The sequence below is a fragment of the Struthio camelus genome, chromosome 1, assembly GCF_040807025.1.
Source record: "Struthio camelus isolate bStrCam1 chromosome 1, bStrCam1.hap1, whole genome shotgun sequence".
NCBI classification, from domain to species: Eukaryota; Metazoa; Chordata; class Aves; order Struthioniformes; family Struthionidae; genus Struthio; species Struthio camelus.
The window spans coordinates 78,329,623-78,356,818 of NC_090942.1; the positions used below are offsets into that span (position 1 = coordinate 78,329,623).

Sequence of the window (27,196 nt, forward strand, 5' to 3'; positions counted from 1 at the left end):
AAGAGCCATAGACACTCTCTCGCAGGCCAAAATGCTCACAAATATAAACTCTCTTAAGATGTGGTTTAGAAACCAGAAATTCAGGCTTCAGTAGAGTGGGTCAGACGTACTTTACAGTAATTTTTCCAATGACTCTCTCAATTCCTGGAGTTGCTGGGGAGGTAGGAGAAGGGGAAGAGAAACTGGCCAGAAAAGCTATTAGGACTGCAAAGAATTCTTTAACGCTTCTTAAAAGCTTCCCAGGAACATAGCTGTAGCACTGGAGACAGCGAACTGCAGCAGTTATTTCAGTGAGCCTATTGTCGTGTTCTGGATAGAGAGTATGTTTTTTTTTTTAAAAAAAAAAAAAAAAAAGTTTGTTTGAGCCAAGGGTTCTTTAGGTTTTGTCTTCATCTTTGATCTTCCTCATTTTCTATCTTTATTAGTAACAAGAGGATATTCTTTGCCCTTGCAATGCTATACACTGAGCCAGTCAGGAATGCAGATTTGATGCATCTGTCTGAGAAGAACTTGCCTGTTTCTGCTTCGTTATAAGAAGTTGAGCCAGATTCTGGATTAGCATCTTGAAAGTTCTGATTCTTACGCTCCGTCCTTTAGAAGTATGGAGCTGTCAAAGTGAAAGGTTCTGGTCAGAGAAAACATTCAAGTGTTAATGAGTTTGAGGTTTCCTTCCCTCTCCAGAAGCATTAAAAAGTGGCTTTAATATTAGGTTGTTAAAATAATTTTTTTAGTATTGAGTTGTACGGAGACTATGGAAGTATTTAACTCCTGTATGTGAACAGCCTCTCTTTCTTTCCAAAGTGAGTTAAAATCTTTTCTTGTATAATCTTGGTATGCTTTTGAGGCCATCTGTCTGAACAGAGATGGAGTTTTTAGTATCATCTGCTGTCATCCTAGTATCACCTCTTCAATTATTTAATGTCCTATGTTGTCCTGTGACCTTTTTTCTTTCTTTCCTTACTGATGTTTCTGACTCCTTTCCGCAATAAATGTGGGTATAGTCATTTTCTTGCTTTTACATTTATTTAGCAGCTTCATGTCGCTTGGGTTCCAACCTTACCAGTCTTGGGACCCTCTTCATTTGTGGTGGACATTTAGAAGAGAGCACCACAGCTCAACTCTGACGTCTCACAGGCGTTATTTTGTCCTTGGATCACGATCAACTAGAATTGTTGTTTTCCTTTTTGTAGAAAGAGCAAGATCTTGGTCGTAAAACAGGGCATGGTGGTCATGTGGCTTTGGAAGCATACTTTTATGATACCTTAAAGGTGATTAACTCCCACTGAGCTCTTTACGTGGTTGGACTTTTAAGTTTTATGAAGCCTTTCTTTAAGTGGATTCCCTCTTCAGATGGCTAGGTCCTAAAGCTTTGTATGTGGAATCCTGCATTGTATTCAATAGGTGACTCATACTTCATGGGCATTGTGCTTTGTTTTAACATCCATCCATCAAGAACTTACTCCTGCTTTTGCAGAGAGTAAATTCCCCCTCCCCTTCTTTTTTTCCCTTCCCCTTATGTCATCAGATCTTATGTCTACTTCTCTTTGGAATCAAATTTCATAAAAATTTGAGCTGTTTACAGTTTGGAAATACTTTTAGGAAACTCCAGCCTAGTGGCTGGTATCTGCTTGTGTATCTTCTAAACTTCAGGTTGGAAATGGACATTGAAGTGTGTGCATGGTGAGTTTGCTTTTTGATGTTTTTGGTGGGTGGTTTTGGTTTTTCTTTTTTCTTTTTTTTTGGGGGGGGGGGCAAAAAATATTACAAGAGGGGAGAGAGAACTTTGAAGGAAAAAGCTAGGTATTCTTGGTGATAACTGCAGTTTCCTGTTTCTCAGGTTGGAAAAGAATGAAAAACCTGCGGATTCATTTGCTCTTTTCGAGTGTACAAAAGTTCTGTTCAGCCTTTTGGTTGATGATATTTAACTGCTTGTACAGTGAGGAGCAGAGACTGCATTTAGGAAGCTGAACAGCTATCTGTACTACTAGATTAGTAAATGTTGATCATACTTGTTCATGTTTGGTTATTGCTGTGATTGATAAATGATGAAATATTCCGTGTGGATAGCTGGGGAAGATCAGTACTATTTAAGAGTTAATGTATAAACTAAGTCCTCCCTTCTGAACTTACCAGAACACTGTGGTGACTTTTAGTGCAACTAGTCTATACCCTCTTTTGAGGACATTGCATAATGGCAAGGGTGCCCTTCCTTTAGATATGATCATTTCAAGATCCTGTTCCTGTTGTCCTCTATCCTAACTCATTAAACGCATTTAGAATTAACCATTTGATCGACCTTTTTTCCTCTGGTGTTCCTCCTCATATGAAGTTTAACATATGAACTGTAATAGAAACATCATTGAAATAGTACTTATCTCTCTCTTTCTTCTCTTTTTTTTTTTTTTTTTAAAACAGGAAAGACAACTATGTATCACTAAGAAAATGTCAAACCGTCCCTTCTACTGTGGATTGTCATTCTTCATACTGTCATCTTAAAATGCCTCATTCTTCTGCAGACCTTGAAACCTGGCTCTGGGACTCTTCATACTTCGTGCACTCAGCCATGAAACATGCTTCTGTTAACATAAAGCAGCATTCAGACTTGGATTCCTATCCTAATTTTCTCCCAAATTCTGATGAACCTGGGTTGGCGGTAGATTTTGACTCTTCCTCAGAGAAGAGTTTCCAAACTGTTCCAGAATATTAATTTGGAAATAGTTACCTCAGCTTTCAAAATTCCAATTTGGCAGAGAGATTCATATCCTAAAGGATTAAAACTCACTTTGTTTATTGCCAGTAAGTCTTGGAAAAGTCTTTGTTTACAGCTTCATGACAAATCTGCCTTTGGAATTCTATTGTCTAAGGATTATAAAAACAGTGGTTACTATACTAAGTAACCAGTTACACTTTTGTTAAATCACCAGCACAATGAACTGTGGTAAGACTAATGGTGTCTCTCTGGAAATAAATCCACTTTCAGCATAAAAACCCTGTAAACAGTTTGTTGGACAAACATTGATAGCAAAAATCTTTTTAAAAGTATAAGTCTTAACAATATTATGTTATGATTATATTTATGGCACTTAAATGAAATTGGACTTGTACTTCATAAAGGGAATTATACAAAAGAACTTTGTAATGGCCTCCAATGTCTTTGCCTTATGTTTAAACATATTGCTGCATTTATGGAAAAGTTGCCTGCGTGAGATACTGTAGGAACAGTATTATTCCAGGTTATTCTATATATTTCCTAGTTCCTCAGTGGCTCCTTCTCTGCTCAAATACTTCAAGGGAAAAGGTCATAAGAGCTGGGACAGATTCACCTGAAGCGTAAACAGATACCACTTCAGTGATTTCAGTGGATTTTTGTATACTTAACAAGGGCTTAATTCTTGAGTAAGTGTTGAAAAGTAGGTAAAACGGTGACTGTGATTAGCAAGCAGTAATTTGGGAAGGTGTAAAGCTTAATGGCATACCTTAATACATCAGTGTATTGCAAGTGGTAAATGGCGTTTTGGTCCTCCTTCTAATTGTTGCTCAGTCATTGTTGATGACTTTCCTTTTCTTCCAACTTCAGGATTTTTCTCCCCTTCCTTCACTTCCTGTTACTTGAAAAGAGGAAAAAGGGGTCCCATCTGTCTTATTAAGATAGAGTAGCCCAAAGAAAGCTTTCCAGTACTGATTGTCAGACGAATCAAACATGTAAGATGTAAATTGGAAACGGCAATATCCAGACCTGTGTAGAGGTCTCAAATCATGGTTGAAAATCAGCCAGATCATGTCTGTATTGAGTCATGAGGATTTTAAACACTTTCCCTTACAAAGGTATTATATAGTTTTAATGCATTAGTCTATTAGAAGATTAACTGTTTCCTTAATGTCTTGTTATCACGTCTTTGATATGTACATTTTTTGGAAAAAAATAGAAGGAAACTACTATGGCTTTGAAGTTCAATTCGTGCATGTGTTTTGAGGGCAAGTGTGTGACATTTGAAGGTTTCTCATACAGGGATATGAATTTGGTGCAACTCAGCTACCGTCCAGGGAAGAGCCTATAAATGTGATTGATTAGTGCTTATTGAAAGTATCTTGGAAAAGGAAAGGTGGTTGGGTATGTGATCTCAGAAGAGGGAAGAGAAGGAATTGATTTTTTTTTTTTTTCCCCAGAGCAGAAAGTGTTAACTTTGAATATCTAGAAGTCTTTCAGATAGCAGAACCTAGCTTTTCTAATTGGACCAACCTGTGAGCAGTTCTTCAGCTGTGACTTCCCTAAACTTGAAGTGCTAAATTTTACACAACTAACAAGCTTTTCAAATGTTGGGGGGCATGGGTGAAGGTGTCAGGTCATGAATTTTCATATTACACATGACTGGTGCTATTTAACTCCTACTTCTGTTTCTTGTTTTGTGTGTGTCTTCAAATTTGCATAAAAAACTGGAAATGTTACCGTAACTACAATTAAAATATATAAGATCTAGTTTAAATTGTCTTTATTTATAACTTTAAACTTTCTGTAATCTCATTTTACCATGTTCTGTTGAATGTAGGTTTTACCAACATGTTCTAGAATTTAAACATGAATGCCAAGTTATGCTTCCTTTCTGTGTCCTGGAACAGTTCTGCTAACTACATTTGAGTTGACCTGAACCACTTCTTCAGTTCTACACAACAACCCTTTGTCTTACTAAAATAAAATAAAAAGGCTAAGGTCTTTTAAGTTGGCCAAGCTATTGTACTAGTACTCCTCTCTACACTTCTTTCAGCCTTACTTTTTCTGGAGTATGTGACCTAATCCAACTTTAGCCAGAATGCCTTAATTCCACTAAACAGTTAAAGGATTTAATGATAATGAAGTATCATTTTAAATAGTAACTTAAGCTGCTGCCTTAAGTTTAGAGATGCTTGTTCATCCTGCAGCTGCATCTGTAAGTCGTAGTTTAAAGCTTACTGTCTTTGCAATACCTCTGTTTACAAATAACTTTTTATATTTAAAACAGCTATCACGTTAAGAACTTTCTCTTCCTTATTTTTTGATATCCTTATCTGGGTCTGGAGGGATAAAAATGAGGTCTCGTTGTCCATACTATACTGAATTATAAGTTTGTTAAAATCATCAGTCTGCCTTCATAAAATCCAGTGAGCTATTGTTAAGATTGTGAATGCATACACACTATTCCATCAATTTGTTTCCTGAGAGTGGCTGTTAAATGTAGAAGCTAGGTGCTTTGGTCCAATGACTGAGCTGCACCGTGCAGCATGTGGGCTCTTGACATCCTCTGAGATGATGAACGTAAAATCGGATTATGCTTTTAGGCAGTAACTTCCCACTGTGACCTGTTACCATGTTCACCGCTCCTTTAGGAAGGGCTGAGTGCCCTTTCTCCTCCTGTTCGCCCTACTCATGTATTTTACTTATCCCTCTTGGCTGCGGTGGTGTTTCTAAGCGTTCCCCTCTCCACCAGGGCCCAGCCCCTGTCCTCTGTAGTGACTGCTTCAGTCGTCTGTTCCAGTCAGGCTAACATGCACCGTTGGGAGCACTCTGTCTAATTTGAGGTTTCAGCGGTTACAGATGCTCGGTTATGTTCTTTACCTGTGCTAGGTAAAGGGGGGGGGGAGGGCAACTGCCCTGAGCTTGGTCATCTAAAACTTTGTTTTACTGCGTGGGACCTGGGGAGAGGCTGTGCTTCTGAAGGGCCTTTAAGAAGAGCCATATTTCAAGAAAAAAAAACAAAGAAAAAGAAAGAAACAAACAAAATTGGGCACGTACAACCCGCTCTCCCCGGGAAGGGCGCAGGTTGCCCCCTCCCGCCGTGGCCCCGCTCCCTCCCCGGCTCCTGGGGCGGGGCCGGGGTGGGGGAGGGGCACCCTGGCTCCCAGCCGCCTACCTTGGCTACATCCGGGGAGCGCGGCTCTCGCCCCGCCCCTTCCCGCTCCTCCGGCCAATGGGGGGCCGGGCGGGGGGCTGTCATGGCCGCCCCCGCGCTGCGGCCTTGAGGCTGAGCGGCCCGCTGGCCTCGCGCCGCCATGGGCACCGTCCATGCCCGGGTAAGGCCGCACCCTTCGGGCCGGGCCGGGCCCGGCCCGGCCCGGGCGAGCGGCGGCGGCGGCGGCGGCGGTGGTGGCGGTGGCGGTGGCGACCACGCTGGCCCGGCTGCTCGCCCCGGCTTGTGCTGGGTGCGCTGCGTAGGGGCCGGGCGGCGGCGGCGCCCCTCGGGGCCCCGGGTCAGAGCGGCGGCCGGGGGTTGCCGGGCCGGTAACGGCGGCTCGCGGCCGAGGTGCGCGGGGAGGAGCCGGCCCGCAGCGGCTTGGTCCGGCTGCCGCCGGCCCGAGGGACCGTTGGTTTCCGGGCCTTTCCTTCGCCGTGGGCCGGCGGGGGTTGACCTTGCGGGCTGGGACGCAGGCCCGCCCGGCGCACCGGCTGCCTGCCGCCACCTCTGCGAAACGGGGCTAAAACCGGGGTTGTTGGGGCTGGAGGCAAAAATAGCGAGCGGGGCGTAAGCCCTCCCGTTGGGCTTAAAGGTTGCCCCGAGGAAGGACGGGCGGGTTTGAACGTTGGCTGCGTTAGCGCAAGAAAGAAGGGTTGTAACGGCACCCGAAACAGGGCGCCGTAGGCATCAGCACAAGCCTTCGAAAAACTAAAAACGCTTAAGTTTCGAAACATGCGAGGAGGACAGCAAGTTCTTTACGCTTTAAGGCCTCAAAAAAGTTAAGAGAAACATCTCTCAGGGTAAGTTTAGTCCATGCCTGGCTAAGCAGCTTTATGAAACGGGTGGCACAGCCCTGCAGGGCGCGAGGCAGTCTGAGCGCCTAGCGCGGAAAGGGCCAGCCACACTGACTGCGGAGCAGAGGAGTCCTGGCGCGAATCCGTGAGTCCGTTTGGTAACGTACCTTGTGACTTTTGGCTCAGGCCGCTTTCCGCTTAAGCGTGAGGAGCCAACCTCGGGATGTTTGAACCTGTAGTATAGTTGATTCATGCAGGGATCAGGAGTCGCTGGCCTCTTTGGGAGCTAAGAATGGTCTGGATAATTTCTCAAGCTCCCCAGTAGAATACCTCTTTCCTGTGAGTTTGTTGAAAACAAGCAGGCTTCTACACAGGGTTTAATTAGGCTGTTGAATATATTGCTGCAGGGGTTGTTAAGACTCCAGAATATCTAATTATCATAACTGATTTAATTTCCTTTCTATTTTTTCCCGCTCATATTTTTGGCATTATATCCATTTGCAGAATAAATTGATAATGAAATATTTGGTGGATGCCGATTACTTTGTGTTTGCTTGTTGCAGGATATTTCTGTATTTTTCTCTGATCTAACTGTTACTGGGAGTAAGAGAGGATTCTTTGTTTGTTTAACTTGGGTCTGAAATATAATAACAATTTACTATTCCAGAAAAATAGCTATCCTTAAATAATGCAAGTACTGTATTTGTGCCTTAAGACTAAAACTGGATTTAGTGAGCTACCCAGTCCCATCCTCTGCTACTGCAGGTAGCCCTCTATTCATTCTTACTTGAATCTGCTATCTTCTGGTAAGAAGACAATTTTAGGTTTTTTGTTTTTTTTTTTTTAACAAATCTTAAAATATAAAAGTGTATAAATATATGTAAAGTAACATGCTGAAAACCCCTTTTTCTTCAGTGTTAAACATTCATACTCCTCTCTCTCCCAAAAATCTAAACTAGCTAGTGACAACTTGATGTTGGGTTGGTTTGTTTGTTTTTTTTTAAAAGGGTAGAGTTCATCTTTAACACTGTGAGTATGCCTTAAACATAACATTATTTGTAAAAGGGGAAACATTTTTTAAAATAGAATTACTGTCTTTTTTTTCCCAGATTTTAAGGGAAGGAATTTATTCTGCAGAACTGGTTGAATAGTTAAAGTAGCATGTTCTTTTGGTTTTGAAATATTTTAGGAAGGCAGCAAATTTTTTATGCTTTAAGACTTCAAGAAAGTTAGAGAAACATCTCTCGGGATAATTTTAATATGTAGTCCACTCTTGACTATTCTACTTTACAGCCATGTAAGACGTGTGCAGAGTATTTTCAAAAAATCCCTAAACGTGAAAGCTGTTCAGCTTTCACTAAAACTTTCAGCAGGCATAGCAAGCTTCTAATTCCCCCAATTTTAAATCTTCTCTCCCCCCCTGCCCCACCCAATGATCTGATGGGCACAGGGTTAGGAACATAGTTTCTTTACTTTGGAAAAGGCAACTTGCAAATCACATAAGAAGAAAACTGCATTTAATATGTTATATGCTTGCAGAGTTTGGAGCCTCTTCCGATGAGTGGGCCAGACTTTGGTGCCTTGGGAGAGGAGGCTGAACTAGTTGAAGTTGAACCTGAAGCCAAGCAGGAAATTCTTGAAAACAAAGATGCAAGTACCTGAACAATGTCTTGATTTTTCTTAACAGAAATGTCTTTGCGCCTTTGCATGCTTGATTGATTGTTTTCCCTAAAGGAACCCTCTAAAGGAAGAGTCGAGATGTACAGTACTAAAATTACTTCTTTCACATTTAATCTAATATTGTCTATTTATTGTTCTTTTTTCCTCCTACCATAAGAGTTATCTTAAGTGATTATATGACAAGATAAATGATTTTAAGAAAATATAAAACCTCATAATGCTAGCAATCTTGATGTGCATTTTAAACTACAGCGTTCCAGCGGTAGTAACAATTTTAACAGAGTTTAAATATTTATGGCTTGTGATTTGGTGTGTGTGTAGCTGGGCTGAGAAGTGACTAACTACAACTAATTACATGTGTTGCTTTATGTGTCTTAAGATGTAAATGTGATTTTAGCAGTGACTTTGTCCAAACAACTCTGTGACTAAAATCCTGACAGCAACAGTCTGTTACAGTCTCTTCTGCCATAATCAGTTTTAGATTTGGAATGAGAATATCTTTTTTCAGTACTTCTTATGTTAAAGAAACAGTTTTCCAGAATTACAGATAGCACTGGTTTCTGATAATACAGGTTGGTAGTAACTAAAATATGAATCCTTAGTGTCTTTACCTTCACTGGGACAGCAGTTTTTTTTCTGTGCAGGTTATTTTGGTCCTTGTTATTAGATACCAATTCAATATTTATATTTAAACATCTGTTATGTTTAGGTGGTGGTTCAGCATGTGCACTTCGATGGACTTGGAAGGACCAAAGATGACATTATCATGTATGAAATCTGTGATGTTTTCAAGGCTAAAAATCTCATTGATGTAAGTGCTGTAGTGAATATCTTAGATAGACCGACTATCTTAAAAATTCAGATTATGATTTTCTCTTTGTTCCTGCTTTGGGCTACCCTCCTTTAATGTGAGGCAAGCTTGCCAAGTTTTATGATAATTCTAAGCTTGTGATATGGAAGTCAAAGTTAAATAAAAATACTGGCAGATACTATTTCTTCTGAGTTACTCAGCTTAAAGACACTGAGAGTTGGCAAGCGGTATGCTCAGATTTTTTTTTTTTTTTTCCAGCTTCACCGTTGCCATTTGAAAAGTACTGACTAGAGCAGGTGATGCTCAGTTTCAATTAATTTGTTTAAGAAAAGTTGTCAGAGCTCAGCCCAGAGGGCCAGTGACAGTCTCTAACAATAGATCAAAGTGTAAGTTAGGCCATTGTGTTCTTGTGTGGTTAGGTAGCGATTCCTCTGGAGTACGACTGACAGGTAATTTGGATAGCTTTGATTGTTGCTGCCTTTACTGCAACTAGTGCTTGTCTGTTTTGGGACATTGACCACAATAACCGTATTGCTTTGTTTGTGCGGGTCAACTGTCCCATGCAGACCAAATCTTTGTTTTGCATCTTTTTTCGGAGTATATGTGTATTCTCATGCTTTCTGTAATCACTCAATTTATTGTGTAATTCACTGGTTTTATCTCTAGTTGGAGCAAAAAAAGAGGATATGTGCGAGAGTATGTGAAATGTGTACGCAGCTGCCTCTTATTTCTGCGTGTTTGTCATTCATAATGTATGAACTGTTATTCATACTTTACAGGCACCTTACCTGTAAATTAGTTTGTTTCAGCAGAATAGGATTTTTTTTTTTTCCCCCAAAAGTATGGGCCCAGTAAATATGTATATGAGATTTAAGTACTGTAAACCTGTTTGAATAATAGGTGTATTAGAACAGTTAATGGTGCACGCAAACAGAAAGCAGAAATTGAGGTGGATTCTGTGGGTTTAATTTATTTCTTTATTGATTTAAGTGTTAATGTGCTTGTGATCTGTTTTGAAGACACACAAATATGTCTTTGCATACAAAATCTGTGCATGTCATATGACTTAGCTGCATGTTAACTATTTTATCCTAATTATTTTTCAGTAAGCTGAAACACTAAACTTGTTATCTCACTGTGTAGGTAATGAGAAAATCGCATGAAGCTCGTGAAAAGTTGCTGCGTCTAGGAATCTTTAGACAGGTAGAGGTTCTGATTGATACCTGTCAAGGTGTGTATTGCCACATTAATTCTCACCTTTTCCTCCCCTCCTCCCATTTTCCCTATGTTGTAGTTGGACATCTTTCTATGTAAATAACTTACACATCTCTCTTATATATCTTTATATAATTTAGATCTACTTGTAAATATTACTTGTCTACAGGCAAAAATGAGTGAATAATTACGTTACGTGTCCCTTAATCCAAATTTTCAGAAGAAGGACAAAGACTTGAGGAAAAGCTTGAAAATATCTCCTGTACTTCCATGTGTTACACATCACATAACTGACATCGTATCAGCGTATTTTGCTTAATGGAAATACTAGTGATTGTATCAGTGCCTATGATTTTAAAAAAAAGGCTATAAGACATGTGGAATGGTTGAGTGTGCTCAGGTTGCATAGTAAGCCTCAGTCAGCATTTTCAAACTTAGTGTTCCTTTCAGTTGGAGAAAGAGATCCAGCGCAGCTCTGTGGGATGCTGGTGATGGGATGTTGTCCCAGTTGCCTCAAGTAGAATTAAGTGGTTGTGCCTGCTGTGCTTCGGAAGGACTGTGTTAACTGACGCTCTGAGGGGACCGGGCAGCTTGTTGCCCTGCGCTTTCCTGCAGGGTGTTGGGAGCTCTGTTCTGCTGACAGCGTTTTTCTTGCCCTCTCTGGACCACTTCAATTTTTATTTCTTTTAACGTTAAAATTTGTGTAAACCTTTGCTTTTAGTAGGCAGGTAACAAACAAATGTTACTAGTTAATCATTAACTAGTTAATGTTAACTAGTTAATGTTAATCATAATTAAACTGATGTGTTGATAGTTAAAGTCAGTCATGCTCTGATGTTCTGCATATGTATCCAAACAACATCTTTTTCTCAAGTCATCTTTCTTTGTAACATAGACTTTTATTATTACTTGGTTCCAGCAGTTGAGATAACGTTTATTAATTTTTTTAGGAGATGATGCCCTTCCGAATGGTTTAGATGTAACTTTTGAAGTAACAGAATTGAGAAGACTTACTGGAAGCTATAACACTATGGTTGGCAACAATGAAGGCAGTATGGTATGGATGATTTCAAATACTTATGAACACCTTTTGATATTGTTCTCATTTTCATGTTTCAAACCTGGGAATGAATTTGGTGATTAAATAAGTGAGGGCTTGATGAAAGCAAAATTATTTTCTCCATCCAGCTTTTCTAAGGCTTTGTCAGACCTTTGCCTCCAAAGAGACCTTTGTACTAGTCAGTTTTTTTGTTTGGAAAAACCCCTTTTTGAACTAAGGAAAAATGTGAAAACTTCCCACTCAATACATTAATCTGTAGAATTGTTAAAATTCAACTATTTTTGGATAATATTTAAGGTGCTTTATCTACTTAAAGATGGGAGACTAGTAAGCAGTTTGTCATTAACGTCCATCAGACCTGGTTAAGTTATTTTTCTTCTCAAAGGGAATGCTATATGTTTGGCTTAGAATCATTTTTATTTTTCACTGTTTTAGCCCATCAGTTATTTTAGGCTGGAAGGTACTAGGTTTTCCAGAGCCATATATATTGTGGAGTTTACTTCCATTTGATTCACATTTATATAGCCAAGGACAATTACCGATACATTGGGTTAAAACCTTGTGTGAAAAGCGTTACCAAATGACGCGAAAAGTAACACCCAGACTGTGGTTCTGTTAACGTGTCTCAGCAGAAGAGCTGGCTTAAGTAGATCCTGCTTCCGCGTGCTCATTCCTGCACCCGTTCTGCTTTCTCATGCACAGTGCAGCTGTACTTAGGAAGGGTAGGTAAGCCAGATCAAGGGACTCATCCTTTTCTTAGGGGTATTTTTAACCTGGATCAGATACCGCACAGCTCGGATGATGGTGTTGTGTGGGTGTGTGGCGAACGTGAATTAAGACAGTGGGCGAGCACTGCTTGCGCAGCTCTGGTGCTGCATGCAATGTCCAGGGAACTGTGACCGGAATGAAACTGATGCAAGACTCTACTTGTTGGTTTTAGAGCATTTGATAACAATCTTAAAACCACTTTAGTTTCTCTGTTTTGTACTCTACTTCCCCTTTATTTGATTTTCCTTTCTGACAGGGAAGTAAAGCTTTTTTGAATGATTAAAAAAAAAAAGCATGACTGGTACTTGTGCTGGTTTTGGCAGCAGAGATTACATTTCTGTAAGAATTAAATAGATTTCACATTTATTCTAATACCTTGAATTCATCTGAAATTTGTTGATGTAACGTTTCATATCAGTAGGCTTTTGGATTAGTGGTTTCTGGTGAGTTGGATAATTGCGTAGTAGCCATCACTGCAAAAATACAGTTGGATGACTGATGTGCTTCCAATAGCTGTTAGAGAAAGGCAGTCAGGATCTGGTACATGGGATTGGCTGTACAAATTTGACAGCTTTTTAACATTCCTTTAGAAAAGAACATGCAACAATAGAACAGCTCTGGTAAAAGCTGTGATGGGGACAAACACGCCCTGTCCTTTTTGCCAAACGGGGAATTTGTGTCTGAACAGGCAGAAGAGTTTAACTGTAGTTTCTGAAAAATTGTAATGAAATGTTGTATTGCCATCAGGACTAATCGCAAAAGTATCTCTCTTCAGAATGGAAGTATTGGGTAGCGTCTCTGGGCTGATAAATTTCCATTGGCTTTTTGCTTCTGTTCTGATGAACTGTGCCTGCCTGGCAGTTTTCTCGCTGATCAGTTGGAAAGTCTGCAGTTGCAGAGCAGTGCTTTATCATGCCAAAGACTGATGCTCCCAGGCTTCCAAACCAACTGGGAGATTTTACTTGAAATAATAGCAGTAATGAAGATGCGACGAGAACGCTGATTAAGTTAGCAGCTACTGAACAGCACTAAAAATTGGATGATGATGCTAACTGTAATATGTGCTATTGTAGTGGCTTTCATTGCCGGTGCAAAGAGTGCTTATGAAAAGCATATTTGGTTACAACTATTTTTTTATTTTTATTTTTTATTTTTATTTTATTCTTAGTGTAGATATGCTCATTTTCAGCACACGATTATGGTACAAGTTAGCACATGATACGAAATGTTTTTAAATTTTTCCTAGGTACTTGGGCTTAAGTTTCCAAATCTCTTTGGACGTGCAGAAAAGGTAACCTTCCAGTTCTCATATGGAACAAAAGAAACATCGTATGGCCTATCGTTCTTCAAGCCACAGCCTGGAAACTTTGAGAGAAAGTAAGGAATGCATTTTTGAGTATTTCCTTTTTAATGAAGGAATAGCAGTAGTTCAGAGCGTATGTATGTTTTGAAAAGTAGATACAAATAGCAAAATAAAGTTTCTTTGGCATTTAGGCAAATAATTCTTGCTTATGCCAATGTGTGTTGAGCCCGGAGTGGTGTTTTACAAGTACAAGAATGTCTTTTTATTTCTTGCCAGAACTCTTGATGCAATTTGGGAGCTGATTGTCAAACCAGATACTTGCTGAATAATGGTTTATTAGCAGAAACTTAAGCTTTAGCAATAGGATTGGAAATAAAAATGTTAGTAGTGAGGACTTTTCTTGAAAGACCGACATCTGTAAACTACTCAATTTCTTATTTAATGTAGATTTATTTGAAGTAGCTGCTTGTTAAATCTTAAATGTAGGCAGGCTACTATTATTAATAGTAATATAATAATAAGCTAACTTTTAAGTTCGCTGTTATTATTTCGTTCTAATTTATTTCTTACAGTATTTTGCTCTGTATGACAGTTCAGTATATAAAAAACTAGTAAGGTCTCTTCCATTGAGTGATTTAATTTATTGCTTCACTGAGGGTGTATTAGTCTTAACGTAATGTAGCAGAGCTGGTTCTGTAAGTGTTTGTATTAATTTAAAGTTCTGTCTATTTCATTTCACTTTCAAATCTACCAATAACGTGGTGTTTCAGTTTTTCAGTTAACCTGTATAAAGTAACTGGACAGTTCCCTTGGAGCTCTCTTCGTGAAACAGATAGAGGAGTATCCACAGAATTTAATGTAAGTGTAGCACAAGAGTTTGTGGAATACATGCTTCATTTACATTTAATTCACGTCACAGCTAGCTCTTGCAAATATATGCTTAATTTTTTTTATGATTGAAATACTTGTGCACAAGACAAATTTGTTACTATTTGAAAGAGGTCAACAATTCTAAGATGACAGATGTAATGCCTCTTAGTCTTTTTCTTAGAATTCAGTCTTGTTTTGGGTGGGTATAAATGCCAGCCTTTTCCCCCCCCCCAAAAGTATTAATACCTGAAGCATCCTTTCAGAAAGTCAGCTGGTTGCCGGGCCCACTGCATCAACCTAGTTCAAGATATTTGGGATAGATTAAGTAGCGTGCACCTATTCAGAGAGTGAAATCCTCTTGGCTGGAGGACAGTTAGCTTTTAGTCTGAAATGAAAAAAGATTTGTCTCCAATCAAAGGGATTTGGAAAGAAAAAGTATAGACTCATATATAAATACATTTTAGAAAGAAACGTTTTCACAACAGTGTTTATTTTGTAGCAAAATTTTGTTCAAGTTCTACTGAATTCTTTATTTGTAGTTTCCAATCTGGAAGACCAACCACACACTGAAGTGGGAGGGTGTGTGGAGAGAGCTTGGCTGCCTTGCTAGAACAGCGTCCTTTTCTGTTCGAGAAGAAAGCGGACACTCTCTTAAATCTTCTCTCTCTGTAAGGCTTTTTCCTATATTGAACAGTATATATGTTATTTTGACTAATCTAATTTAAGAATGATAGCAAGTAAGACAAAAAGCTGCTTTGGTTAGTAGGTAGTGTGTTTTACTGAAGTGTCTTCTGCCTTGTTTGGCCATTCATCCAGGAGGACAAAAAATAGAATATTTTTTCAAAGTGGACTGTTGCGTTTTGACCGGTGCATAGGCTGGTTCGTTCTTCTGCAGGGCTGCCGCCCTTATCCTCTCCAGTCTCTTTCTGCAGCATTGTCTTGTTTTGTAGAAGAGAAGGGGCAGTCGCGTTCCTCCTCCTGCAGAGTTGCTGTGCTCTTTCTAAATATTATTTCCTGTAGCAGTTGGTTGCTTGCCATCTTTAATTTTTAACATCACAAATTCTAGGAGTTAAACTATTTGCAGGTTACTGTCACAAAATTGGTGATTTTCCCTGGGACGTTGCTGATATATTTCTGATGTGTACCGTGGACAAAACGTATAACGATGTTCAATGTGGCCTCTGAAGTCAAAGCTAAGTTCCCGAATCCGTGCAGCTGCTCTAGCTTTAGCTGGAGCTGTCGTTATCTTCCACTGCGTGTGCAGTTTTTGATAGCAAATGATAGTGTTTCTCTGTGATATTCAACTGGTATGAGAACCTAAAAATAATTGTTTGATTCTTCTCAGCATGCCATGGTAATTGATTCCCGGAACTCTTCTATCTTGCCAAGACGAGGTGCTTTGCTGAAAATTAATCAGGTAGTGTTAAATCACTAATACTATTATTGGATGTTATCTTTTTATGTATTTGAGCAAATCTTACTTTGTCTGGTTAATATTCATGTAAGAAATTGTAAACTTAGAAATTAATCTTAAATTGATCAGGATAACCAGTAGTTACTCTTTATCTTTACAGTGTGTCTTTTAAAAATCATAAAAACCTTTTTATAGAGACAGATATTTTAATTTGTATACCATCAGTCAAACAGTCATTGTGCTGTTTATCTGACCATTAGCATGATATTGTTAGCTGAAATATGTCGTCCCCGACAGCATCCACTCTACACTTGATAGTAGATATTTGTTTCCTGTTTTGTCTCACTACGCTGTTAAGTTACTAGGCTTTTGTCCTGTTGCTCACAAAGCTTCTAAGTCTTGCAATTAAAATTGAAAGGCTGTTAAAAATAGCTCTCAAAGCCATATGCTTGTATCATTTTGGCACAGAGAATGATTTCTACTTGTGTTATGTTTAGAGCTTTTTGTAAAGCTGGCTTTTCTGCTATACGGGTTAATGCTTCGGAAGCATGAACTTTTACAGTGCTTCAGAAGTAGATTGCTCTGGAACGTCATGGTGGGGTAGAAGTGCTGCTGCATGGGCTCTGTTCCTCTAAGGAACAGTGAACTTATTCCCTTTCTGAGTGAGAAGAGTGATTACAACTCAGGTGTTAGTTGCCATACCAGTTGTTAGATGCTGCCCTAACACTGATTGTCACTAGTTACTTTTTGTTTACATTGGTTTAATGCATTTGGTTGTCTTAGGTTCTTCGAGTCCTAGATAAATATAGCAAGAGATTTGATATGGCGTCCTTGAATACTCCAGCTCTGTTCCGTTGTGCCCTCGTTTACAAAACGGTTTAGAAAGCAATAGCTTGGTTTAATATTTAGGGGAGAGAAATGTTACTCCTTATTCTTTGGAGAATATATTCTTTGGAGCTCTTTGGAGAGCTTTTTTATTGATCTGAAACTCAATTGTCTCTCCATACTGATGTTTCTGCGCTTCTTAATAGAAAAGACTGCTAATGGTGATGCAGACTTGCTGAATTTTGTGGGGGAAGAAACATTTAATATCTGTTACAGCTTTTGTAATTCCTGTCTTTGCAGGAGTTGGCTGGCTATACAGGTGGAGATGTGAGCTTTCTAAAAGAGGATTTTGAATTTCAATTGAACAAGCAACTTCTATGGGATTCGGTAATTTTCTTTAAACGATGTTTTAGTAATTGATCTTAGTTAACAAATGGGATTATGAAATCTCCATCTTATGATGATTTTTCACTATAGCTTAGAAGAACAAATCACAATCAGGAAGCTGGGTGGTGTAGGTGTCTTGATTTGTTTTTGGAAGAGTCTTTTTCTTGAAGTTCCTACCATGTACGGTCACTGGAAAAGCAGACGTTTTGGAGAGAAGGACTTGTCTGGCAGCTAACCGTAGGAACTGTTTTCCTTTCAGAAGAAGTGCTAGGCGTGTCTGTTCCTTGTGATCTTAATAGCATATTTTTGAAAAACTTATTGCATCCTCTGTTATCTTTCTTTTCCCAATTATAGATATTCTGGCCCTCTTGGATTTAGTTATCTTTTCTTCTGTCATTGTAAAGTAGAAATATATGGTTCCTGAATTTGGAATCATAGCATTTATTATATGGTAATAGCTTCTTATATGTAAAATTGGTGAGGAAAAAGCAGGAAAGCTGACTTCGCTACAACAGTAAGCTTGCACTGCCACATTTGAACTTCTTCATATTTGTGCACAACGAACAACTGAAGTTCAACTAAGGAAGATGTATAATAGTGTGAGGTTTATATGAGACCACTGAGCATGTTGCAGATTTTATGGTGGGTCTGTATTAGCATTTTAGTTTGGAGTCGTGTGCAGTTTTGAAGCAAATTCCAGTATCGTTCTCATTTACAAAATCTTGATTTGGCTGGCAGAGCAGTTCTGGTGTACGCCAACGAGATTTCTTCAGAGGAGACGACACTGGATAACTTCGCTCCCAAGCTTGCTCCAGCCTTTTATGGGAACATAAAGGCCTTAAACTTCAGGCAGCTTTGACAAGTTGAAAATAGGTGTCTTTCTGTCTTGTTAATAAGAATTTCACTGTGTCCCAAAAATACTTCTGTCTGAATCCAGAAAGAAGTATTTTATCACATGGAGATGATGAGGCAGTATGTTCTTGTCTCATAGCTGAATGGGAAGTTAAACGCCAATTTATATTATGAAGATTTAAAAATTGGAGGTTGCAATAATTTATGCCCCAGCGTATCGAAAAAGAAATGAGTAGAAGATTTCTCTTGATAGTTTTCTAAGAGATAATGGAATAATGAAGGAATTTTAGGAGACCGAAGAACGTTGCTGTTATACCAACAGTGCTATTGAAAACCTTGAAGCTACTTCCATAGTTCAAGTGTCAATTAACTGATTGATGTTGTAAGGATTTGTTGGTCTGCTGTTGCTTGGTTGTATTATGACAAGGCTTAGTGCAATCTTGGGTTAGGCCCAAGAGGCCAACCATACAAGGGCATTTTAAGGCCACTTGCTATGCTCCTCTTATTACGTGATTATTTTTGCACCTTTCATGTGATGGAAGAAAAGGCATTGCCTGATGAGTGCACTTCTAGTTGTCTTTATGAATATAAATTTCCTGAGCTTTAGTTGAGAAAGACAGCATGATCTCCTATGAAGTGATTTAATGACTATGCAAAGAGGACTTTGCTCCCTCCCATGACAGTTAATATGGCTATACGCTGAATGAAAGTGAAGCATATCTCATCCCATGGTGCACAGAATTTTGTGATCTGTTGTTCGTGTGTAGACTTGTGTGCAACTGGCTTTTGCACGTGCACTGTCGTGTAAGCAGATACGCGTGTACCACGTGATGAGCTCCCGTATGATCATGACGGGGGAAGCATCTGGGGGCTTTCAGGACAGAAGGCAGTAGGAACATGCAGTATGCTAGACAAATTAGTCAACATCTTTAGCCTGGCTATTAACAATAGATCTCACCATTTGACAGCAGTACCTCTGTTTCATAGGCAGCAAGCAAATGATTACATGTATGTATTATTTATGATCATGGTTTGCTCCTGAAATCACCCTATAGCTGAACAGTAATGATATTTACATTATTGATATTCATATTCTGGGTTATAGAAGTTAGATGGTTTCTTTAAAGTATAAGGCTAATTTACAGGCAGGTACAGTTTACGTTTTTGGTAGTTATTTGCTGGACATAGCTTCCTATGATTTAAAATTGCCAGGAGTAACTTATGTCAGTAGATTTGGTTTTATTTCAAGACGCGAAAACTGGTGAGAAAGTTAGAGCTGGATGGCTGTTCCCTTTAGATACCGCGAAAGTAGCATTAGGTTTAAAAGTGCTGTGTTGCCTCTTTCAAGGATGCAGCACTGCATAGTGTAGAAAGAGGGCAGCAATGATCAAGAGTTCCCTGAAAATACAGTTACTGAAGGTGTGATATCCACACATAGACTGTGGTCATCAGCAGCTTTGTCAGACTAATGGGACCTCTGCCTCTTACTGAGCAATGTAATTTTACTAATACTGTTTTTAGGAAATTTCAGGAATACGTATTACTAAAAAATTTTTTCTTTTTCTCTCCAAAGGTTTTTTCAGCATCGCTTTGGGGTGGAATGCTGGTTCCTATTGGAGACAAACCATCTAGTATAGCTGATAGGCAAGCAACCTACTTAAGCTCTTTTTTTGTTGTTTTTGTGTTCTCTCTCTCTCTCTGTAAAAACAGCTTCTTCATTGTTTGCAGTCCACCCAGGTAATGTACAAAGGAAACTATAGTAGAAGAGAGAAGGAGGAGAAGCAGTTCTGTTTTCGAGGAGAATAAAATAAACATCTAGTATGTAGCTTTAGTTCCATGTAAATACTCAGGCATACTTTTGATGTTCGTATTGGGGTGGTATGAATCTGTGATTTGCTATGTAGTAGCACTGCCTTCAAATATTTACCATTGTATCTGCAAAATTTCACATCAGATATAGGTAATGCTACAGAGACAGGAGGTATTTTTGGAAGTAAAGCTATCTTGTATCTTTGGCTTTTTAGCAGATTTGGTACTCTAACACTTGTGATTAAAGATCACTAGCTGAAAATGTTCAGACTTGAATTTATTCACAATTAATACCAGGTGTTAATTGTGTTAATTTCACCTGTGATAGCATCTTAACTATAGTATTTCTTTGAAAACTGTTGTAACAGCTTGAGATTCAAATTCAGGGTTCTGATTCTTCAATGTTGGGGCACAAAGGGACTGAGAAACCTTGTAATTTGATCTTTGTAAGTGAGATGTACCAATTTTGTTTTTTAATACTTTATTTTGAAATTTATCCAAAATGCATCAAGATTTAGATTTGTATAAACATTCTTACCCTTTACTAAACCTGTAATGAAGATACCTGTAATTCTGAAAAACGATATTAAAGTATTGCTAGATGTTTTCAAATACTTCCTTTCAAGTGAAGCATTAATTTAAATTTGACTATATTCTCTAGGTTTTACCTTGGTGGACCAACAAGTGTGCGTGGATTCAGTATGTACAGCATTGGACCCCAGAGTGAAGGTCTGAAACTTTTAAATCCTGCTCTGCTGACAATATTGTGAACGTTAGTTTGCATCAAAGACTCAAAATCTGTCCTTATGCTTTCTGTAGCTTTAAAATAATTGTCCTCTTTCTGCACTTTGAATCTTAGAAGTGTTATTTGTCTTTGATCTGTTGTTATTCCATTGTGAACTAATAATATAAAGCCCATTAATTCCTAGTTAGGCCTTAAGCTACTTCTATAAACCAAGCATTTGTTCAGGCTTGCATAGGTGGTTGTATCTTTGTTTTGTATTAATCTCAGACCTTTCATGTGTACCAAAATACATACAGATTTTGAATGCCTTTTCAAAGGGAATTTCACAAGTGCATGACTCTTATTAAATTAAGTTGAAGATGAGCCAGAGCTCCTTCTGTTCTGATAGCTCTATTTCTTTTACTTTTTTTTTAAGACTGAGAGCTTCTAAATCCACCTTTTCATCTTCAGGTTAATTTATGATCTTTGACAGCAGCGACCAGGTTTCAAACTTCTAGTGTGCCATGTTGACTTTTAGTAAACAACCTTCAACCTTAAAAAGCTCCCAAAAGATGGTTATAGCAACAGTCATATCAAATCTCTATTTGATACAGTGTGTGTTCTGATAGTTTAGGGAAAAGGTAATCTGACCTATGAAGGCAGCTTGACAGCCAGGAGGTTCTTTAGTTCTTTTCCTTATTCTGCTGCTGACTTGCAAGTAACCATAGACTAATTGCTTAACTATTATCAATTTCCCTTCTTTAAAACTAGGGCAAATGTTTCAAAGGTGTTCAGGAGGTAGTCTCTGATGAACCACCAAGAGGTGCATGCCCCAGATTGTTTAGGTGAAGGCATCCAGAAAAAAGGGCAAGTCACTCAGAAGGTGTAAAGAATTGTGTAAGTGCTGATTTCTACTTGATTAGTGGTGAGGTTGGAGCGAGCTATAGGCAAATAGCAAGTGTTGCAGTAGGGTGGCAGCGCAGTGTAAAACAGCTTAAGGATGTATTCTTGCATCTTTAACGAGTGATTCTGTTAATATATGTCAGAGTAAATGCTTTGCTTACAACACTTTCCCGAAACAGGTGATTACTTGGGAGGAGAAGCCTACTGGGCTGGAGGTTTGCATCTATACACCCCTCTCCCTTTCCGGCCAGGCCGAGGAGGGTTTGGAGACCTTTTCCGAACGCATTTTTTCCTCAATGCTGGAAACCTCTGCAATCTTAACTATGGTAAGACTCAATAGAATTGTGTGCAAGAAAACCTGCTTATCCAAATATAAAAAAGCAAATAGCAGAAGAGAGGTGTTACACGTCCTTTTCCTCAAAATCAGTTTGTTTACTGCGTATATTTCAGCGGCTGTTAAAAGGCTCTTGCTGTTAACCTACCTCTTTGACAGATTGCCAGTTACAGCAGTAATTTTATTAGCTCGCTACGTAAATTCTAGCACAACATGTAGAAAAGACAGCTAGAATGGTAATTGTTGTATCCCTAATGCGTTGTTCACGGACCAGTGTGGTCGCTGGTTAATGCCTGCTATCTTGGACCGCTCTGCAGAGCGGTTGGAAAATGATGTGTTAGTGGGATTCGTAGGTTTTGTGGGATGGATTAAATAAAAAGCGGTGACATAACGTAGATAAAGGTGTGGTAGCTTATGGGCTCTTCTTCCTTTCCCCAGCTTTTTTCCAAGATACGTTTGAGTATATTAATATTCTATTTTTCAGTATCAATTTAAGCAGTTTTGGGATATAGTGATATTTGATGTCTGCCTTTCCTGATGGACAGGAGACTGCATCTATATGGAAGGGATACGCTTTAAGCACAATTGAAAAGCAGATGGATCTGCTTTGAAATTCGTAGTGACTTGCTGAAGATTTTTAATTCTATGTTCAGTATCCATTTCCAGAATCATGCCCATAGGTACCCCATAGTGGGAAATGAAGATTCAACCAGAATCTTAAAAGTGTGTAGTTTTAATCTGAGATACTTGGTATTTATGGGAGTTGTTTTGAACCTTTACTGTAGACGCTTTTAAGTAATGTCTTGTAACTCTGAAAATCTAGTTAGCCTTTGAACACTTTGACTGCTTACTTTGATTCTTGTTCTCTTGCTCTTCTGTTTTCAGGTGATGGTCCCAGAGCTCATCTGCAGAAGTTGGCAGAGTATATTCGATGGTCTTATGGTGCCGGAGTAGTACTCCGCCTTGGAAACATTGCTAGATTAGAACTTAACTATTGTTTCCCCATGGGAGTACAGTCTGGTGACAGGTTTGTTTTTTTGTAGCTGTTTCTTTAATAGTAACTAATTTTAAAGGTTACTGTACTTCTGTTTGGTTTTGGCAGAGAGAATCCACTGTCTCTTAATTTTGAGTATGCCATGCCTGTTTATTCTTTGGAGATTTTTCAGCACTTGGCTGGCTATGTTGGTTTCGCCATACTTCTTAGTTTAAGACTGTTTATATCTCGGGTTTCAAAGTTCATTGAACTTGAGATCAGCTGTTGAAATATATGAATAGCTGTGCAGCAAGTTTTATTTCTTTAGGGGAAATGGACACTCGGACAGCTCATGGGATTTTCCTAAGCCTTCTAAAAACAAATAATTGGATAAATAACAAGTTTAATGTTTTTGCTTGAAAAATTAATGAAAGTTTAAGTATAGATAAAGAGGAAGGGAGTGCACATTAAACAGTTAGCAACCCTACACCAAGCAAATAGCATGTAGTAGAAAAGCTTCAGGGGGCCTGTTCTTGCCTGTGAAATATTGTGAATACTGTGGGAGATACTCTATATTTTATGCAAGAGTCAGAGTCTGTTTCTGCTTGTCATTCACGTGAAATGTGAATAAATAATAGCAATTTGAAAGTTAGGGGCTTTATTTTGCAAATGTAACTGCTTACTCCATGTAGATAACAGATTGGCAAAGCAGTTATTTCACAAAGCTTTTGTCAGCTAAAATTTGAATTGTGATCTTCCAAAGATTGAAAAACTTGAGCTTGGGGATTGGGAGAATTGGCTTCAGTTTTATCAGTACCTTGTGTATTACTAACATTGTCTGTTTTTTGCTTCTTTTCAGGATATGCGACGGTGTCCAGTTTGGAGCAGGAATCAGATTTCTATAATACAGAAATGTTTTACATCAGGATATGAAATTGAGCTCTGTAATTAAAATCGAGAATATAATATAGCTCGATACAGTTTAAATTTTTTTCCTCCAAAAAAAAAAAAATACATCTGAGTGATTACCTCAGACTTCACAGGAAACTGCATTAAAGAACTATGCTCTAAAGGTGCATTGTACCTCTGCTTTTTATTAAAGATGGGGGAATGTTCATAGGATTTTAGCTATTTTAACTTGCAGCTTTTACTGATTAGTTGTTACTTAAAATGTTACATAGGCGTGCTGGAAATTGGTTCGTGGATACGTTTCACAGGATTATAATTGTCATTGACCTGCACAGCCTTCACATGTTCAACTGCAAGTCTCACAAGTGCTGGGATGACTAGGTATAATAAATATGGCTTGAGTAGAAATTAAGCGGGAACGGTCTTTCTCCATCATCGACTTCTGTGAAGGAATGACCCAGAAAAATTTGTTATGCATCACGAAGGATTTGATACAAAAATAATCATTATACGGGAAGGAAAATGTTCTGATAAAATATATTTTACTATTGTAAAATCATCTATATTGAAAAGGCTCCTACAAATTTGAATTGCTTATTGGAAAAGTTAAGTCCAGCTGCTAGCACAGTAAATAGTAAAATTCAAGTGCAACTTTGAGATTTTCTGGATTCTCAACTTTGAGACAGTTTCGAGTGTTTTAATCGTCTCGGCCAAGCGGTTGATTTGGGTCTTGCCATTTGGATCTTTTTGTAGCAGTTGCAAAAAGTGGTGTCTAGATGTGATCCCATGATACTAACTTGTTTGCTTTTATGTCTGAGGCATGTTCCTTTACTGCCTTCTGTTAGTGCTAATTTCACTTTAAAATTTGTCATTCAGCATATATTCCAGTTTACAAATATATTTTAATGAGATTGGAGTAATTCACTAGCCTTATGGTTCAGCTTTCAAGATAGATATCTATTAATTTTTTATATATGTATCAATCCTAAGTTGTTATAGTAAGAGTCTAGAATCCACTTTCCCTCCATCTGAGTTTGTTTTATTATTAGGTATTGGCAAAATTAAAATCATAATACGAAGAATATTATGGGAGGGTAGAACTTTCAAGCTGCTTTGTTCAGTTTGTCCTTGACTGTAAATCTCCTCGCATAATTGGCTAGGATTGGCTCTCTTAAGTATGGTAGCTTTCATAGTTTCTAGTTGGATTTCTTCTGTCCAGCTAAAGACGTAAGTTTGAACACGTTCAAAAGTTAGGTGGCTTTGTTGCCAAACGGTGTCAGGACTGCCATCAAATCTTGGTGCCAGTCAAGTCAGTCCTGAGACTCTACTCACTGTAAAGAGGTCACAGTTTCATACAGTGCTTTAGCATTGGTATATATTGTTTTTGCACTAATACAGTAACCAAATATGTGGATAACTTTCTAAAATGTATGAAGGTTAGAAATTGGTCTGTGCCTAGTTTTTGCAGAGCTCTGCTGGACTAAACAGCCTTCCTATTTATTTATTTTATAATGTTCCGTCAATGAGGATCACAAGTGTTCAATACAGAAAATGGTGTGAATGACAGAAGTTAGGTCTGTTTCAAATACCAAAATTTAACAGAGAGAACCTTTTCCAGTGTGCATATCTGACAGCTACTGTAGCAGATATGTAGTTAACAAAGCATTTATGATGCTTTTTTGATGTTATGATAAAAAACAAGACCCAACATTAAGAATGTCAACAAATGTTACTGTTTTTTCCTAGTACTATCTACGTTTTGACATAGAAAAATATTTTCAGTGGGAAGACTGGGAATCTTGATATCTCAAAATACTCTTAGGATTTTCTCTCAGGAGTTCAAAGTTTATTTTGGTCATATTGATAAAATTAGATGTATTTTGTTGCCTTAAAAACTCTTTTCGTGCACAGTGGTTGTTATTAAAGGCTGTTCACATTTAGTCCTTTAATATTACATGCAAAAGTACTAAGCTGGTATTGTTTGACTACTTTAGAAGGCCAGGTAGCCTTCCTGAGTTGAATCATAGACTAGGCTTACAGAAATAGCCTCAGTCTGCACGCTAATAGTAAGTTCTAGTCCACATTTAGTTTTGAGAAAACAGTGTTCTATAGCAATAAAATAAGGGTGGGGAAACTTTGTCAAAGGCTGAGTAGGCCTTTCAAGCACACTTGGAAGACTGCAGTTTACCACACAGCATATTATTATTACTGGGTAATTCTAGGAGAAAAACCATGTTACAGAAGCCTTTGTCTGGGCCACTGTTGAAAATGCATTGAACAATAAAATTTTCTCGTGGCGTATAGCAAACGCTCAAAAGTTATCCACGCTACCCAAAGTATTCCTCTAGAAGTAACATGTAAATCACACTGTTGCTTGTGTAGAGTTCTGACATAGTCAACATATTTCTGTTTGAAATTTGTTGCTGAGGCTCTTTATAATTAGGATGGATAAGATGCAAATTAGGTTGAGTAAGATAGAAATCAGAATTCCAGTAGAATCTGCTATAGTACTAAGCAAAATCCATGGTAGAAGGTCTCTGAACAGACCTGAAGCAATTTTCCTCTTGGCTGATCCCATTTCTGGCTGTAGAGTTTATGTCTGTGAAAAGATAAAAAAAGAGGTAAGGAAGGTCTGAAGTAATAGCTGCGATAGCACTGTATTTGCTTAAATGGGTAATTTGGATATCACTTCACCTACTGACTAGTTGAAATGCTCTTGCTTTTACAACCAGACAGAGCAGTTTGGAACAGTAAAATAGTGATAAATGCCTCCAAATAGTGCACCAGAACCTGGACCAGGATGCTTGTGGACTCTTATATGAAACTAATAACACAGTTGCAAATATGATTGGAAGGAGAGTTTGTTCAGCTGTGTTATTGTTCCACAGGGCCCCTTTCTAGAGGCTAAAAGAGACCTAGGGAGGAGAGGAGGGCACTTTCCTTTATACCAAAGGAGTAAGAGCAGCTTCTTGGGACAAGGGCTGCACAGACTTAATGCTGTGTTGAGGGCACCTCTGAGCCAGTAAGAAGAGTATAGTAATGTGTGAAAAGGAGCAGGAATATTTGTGTCACTGCTTCTAAGATGATGAGGGATTTCTTGGAGTCGTTAAGAAAAAAAAAAGTTGCAATTTTTCTTTATACCTAGAAAATCTTGTGCACTAAGCACTGCTAAGGAGCAAGACACTAGGTAGCTTCTGGGAAAGGTGAGAGGTAATGTGATAGGTTGCCAGACTGTCAGGAGTAGGTCTACTATGATGCTGTTGTTTTTGTAGAGCACCTATGTAGGAATTGCTGTCCGTGTCATGCCCTTTGAGAGCGGTGTACAGAGAAAGGAAAGTGAATGTGTATTGGATTAGGCCATCCTTATTGAGTGTAGGTGAGCAGTTCCTCAAAACAATACTCATTACTACTAATTACCGGTGTCACATGGAACCCCCCCCCTCCCATACACACACACTTCTTAATGAGAATAGAGGAGTTGATCTGACATGTAGGAGAGTATCCTGAATTTTGTATGGCATAACAGGAAAATCATTCTAAAATTACAGAACCTCTGTGTATAGGATTCTACTGTTCTTTTCTTTAAAAAGGTAGAACCTGGCAACCACGGTGCTAGCTGCAGTTTTTAGGAGGATTTT

The 27,196-nt window shown here is 38.6% G+C and overlaps 2 protein-coding genes across 13 annotated transcripts in view; both read left to right on the forward strand.

Annotated features, from left to right (window-relative positions):
* The window catches only part of LOC104146640 (patatin-like phospholipase domain-containing protein 2), a 47,483-nt gene extending 43,006 nt beyond the window's left edge, over positions 1 to 4,477 (forward strand). For all 11 annotated transcript variants that reach the window (XM_068951225.1, XM_068951162.1, XM_068951197.1 and 8 more), the window contains one exon: positions 2,416 to 4,477. In XM_068951225.1, the coding sequence (XP_068807326.1) occupies positions 2,416 to 2,707 (292 nt within the window). In that variant the 3' untranslated portion in view covers positions 2,708 to 4,477. The remainder of the gene's footprint in view (positions 1 to 2,415) is intronic.
* Positions 4,478 to 5,852: 1,375 nt separating this feature from the next.
* Positions 5,853 to 23,725, forward strand: SAMM50 (SAMM50 sorting and assembly machinery component). 2 transcript variants are annotated; one of them, XM_068951245.1, is made up of 15 exons: positions 5,853 to 6,045; positions 8,261 to 8,371; positions 9,111 to 9,212; positions 10,356 to 10,443; positions 11,378 to 11,484; positions 13,502 to 13,632; positions 14,329 to 14,416; positions 14,968 to 15,096; positions 15,774 to 15,845; positions 16,968 to 17,054; positions 19,480 to 19,550; positions 20,377 to 20,444; positions 21,522 to 21,668; positions 22,562 to 22,703; positions 23,509 to 23,725. In XM_068951245.1, exons 1-15 carry the CDS (start codon positions 6,025 to 6,027, stop codon positions 23,552 to 23,554), a joined length of 1,410 nt encoding a protein of 469 aa, XP_068807346.1. In that variant the 5' UTR covers positions 5,853 to 6,024; the 3' UTR covers positions 23,555 to 23,725. The 2 variants fall into 2 exon arrangements, with proteins under 2 accessions (XP_068807346.1, XP_068807357.1); XM_068951256.1 differs by lacking the exon at positions 5,853 to 6,045 and adding an exon at positions 6,206 to 6,866.
* The last annotated feature ends 3,471 nt before the right edge of the window (positions 23,726 to 27,196 follow it).

What these genes read in the sequence shown, in the direction of transcription:
- SAMM50 (XM_068951245.1), top strand. Translation starts at nt 6,025, where the DNA reads ATGGGCACCGTCCATGCCCGG. An exon ending in CCATCTAGTATAGCTGATAG is followed by an intron (nt 19,551 to 20,376) that starts GCAAGCAACCTA and finishes TATATTCTCTAG; the next exon opens with GTTTTACCTTGGTGGACCAA. An exon ending in GGAGTACAGTCTGGTGACAG is followed by an intron (nt 22,704 to 23,508) that starts GTTTGTTTTTTT and finishes GCTTCTTTTCAG; the next exon opens with GATATGCGACGGTGTCCAGT.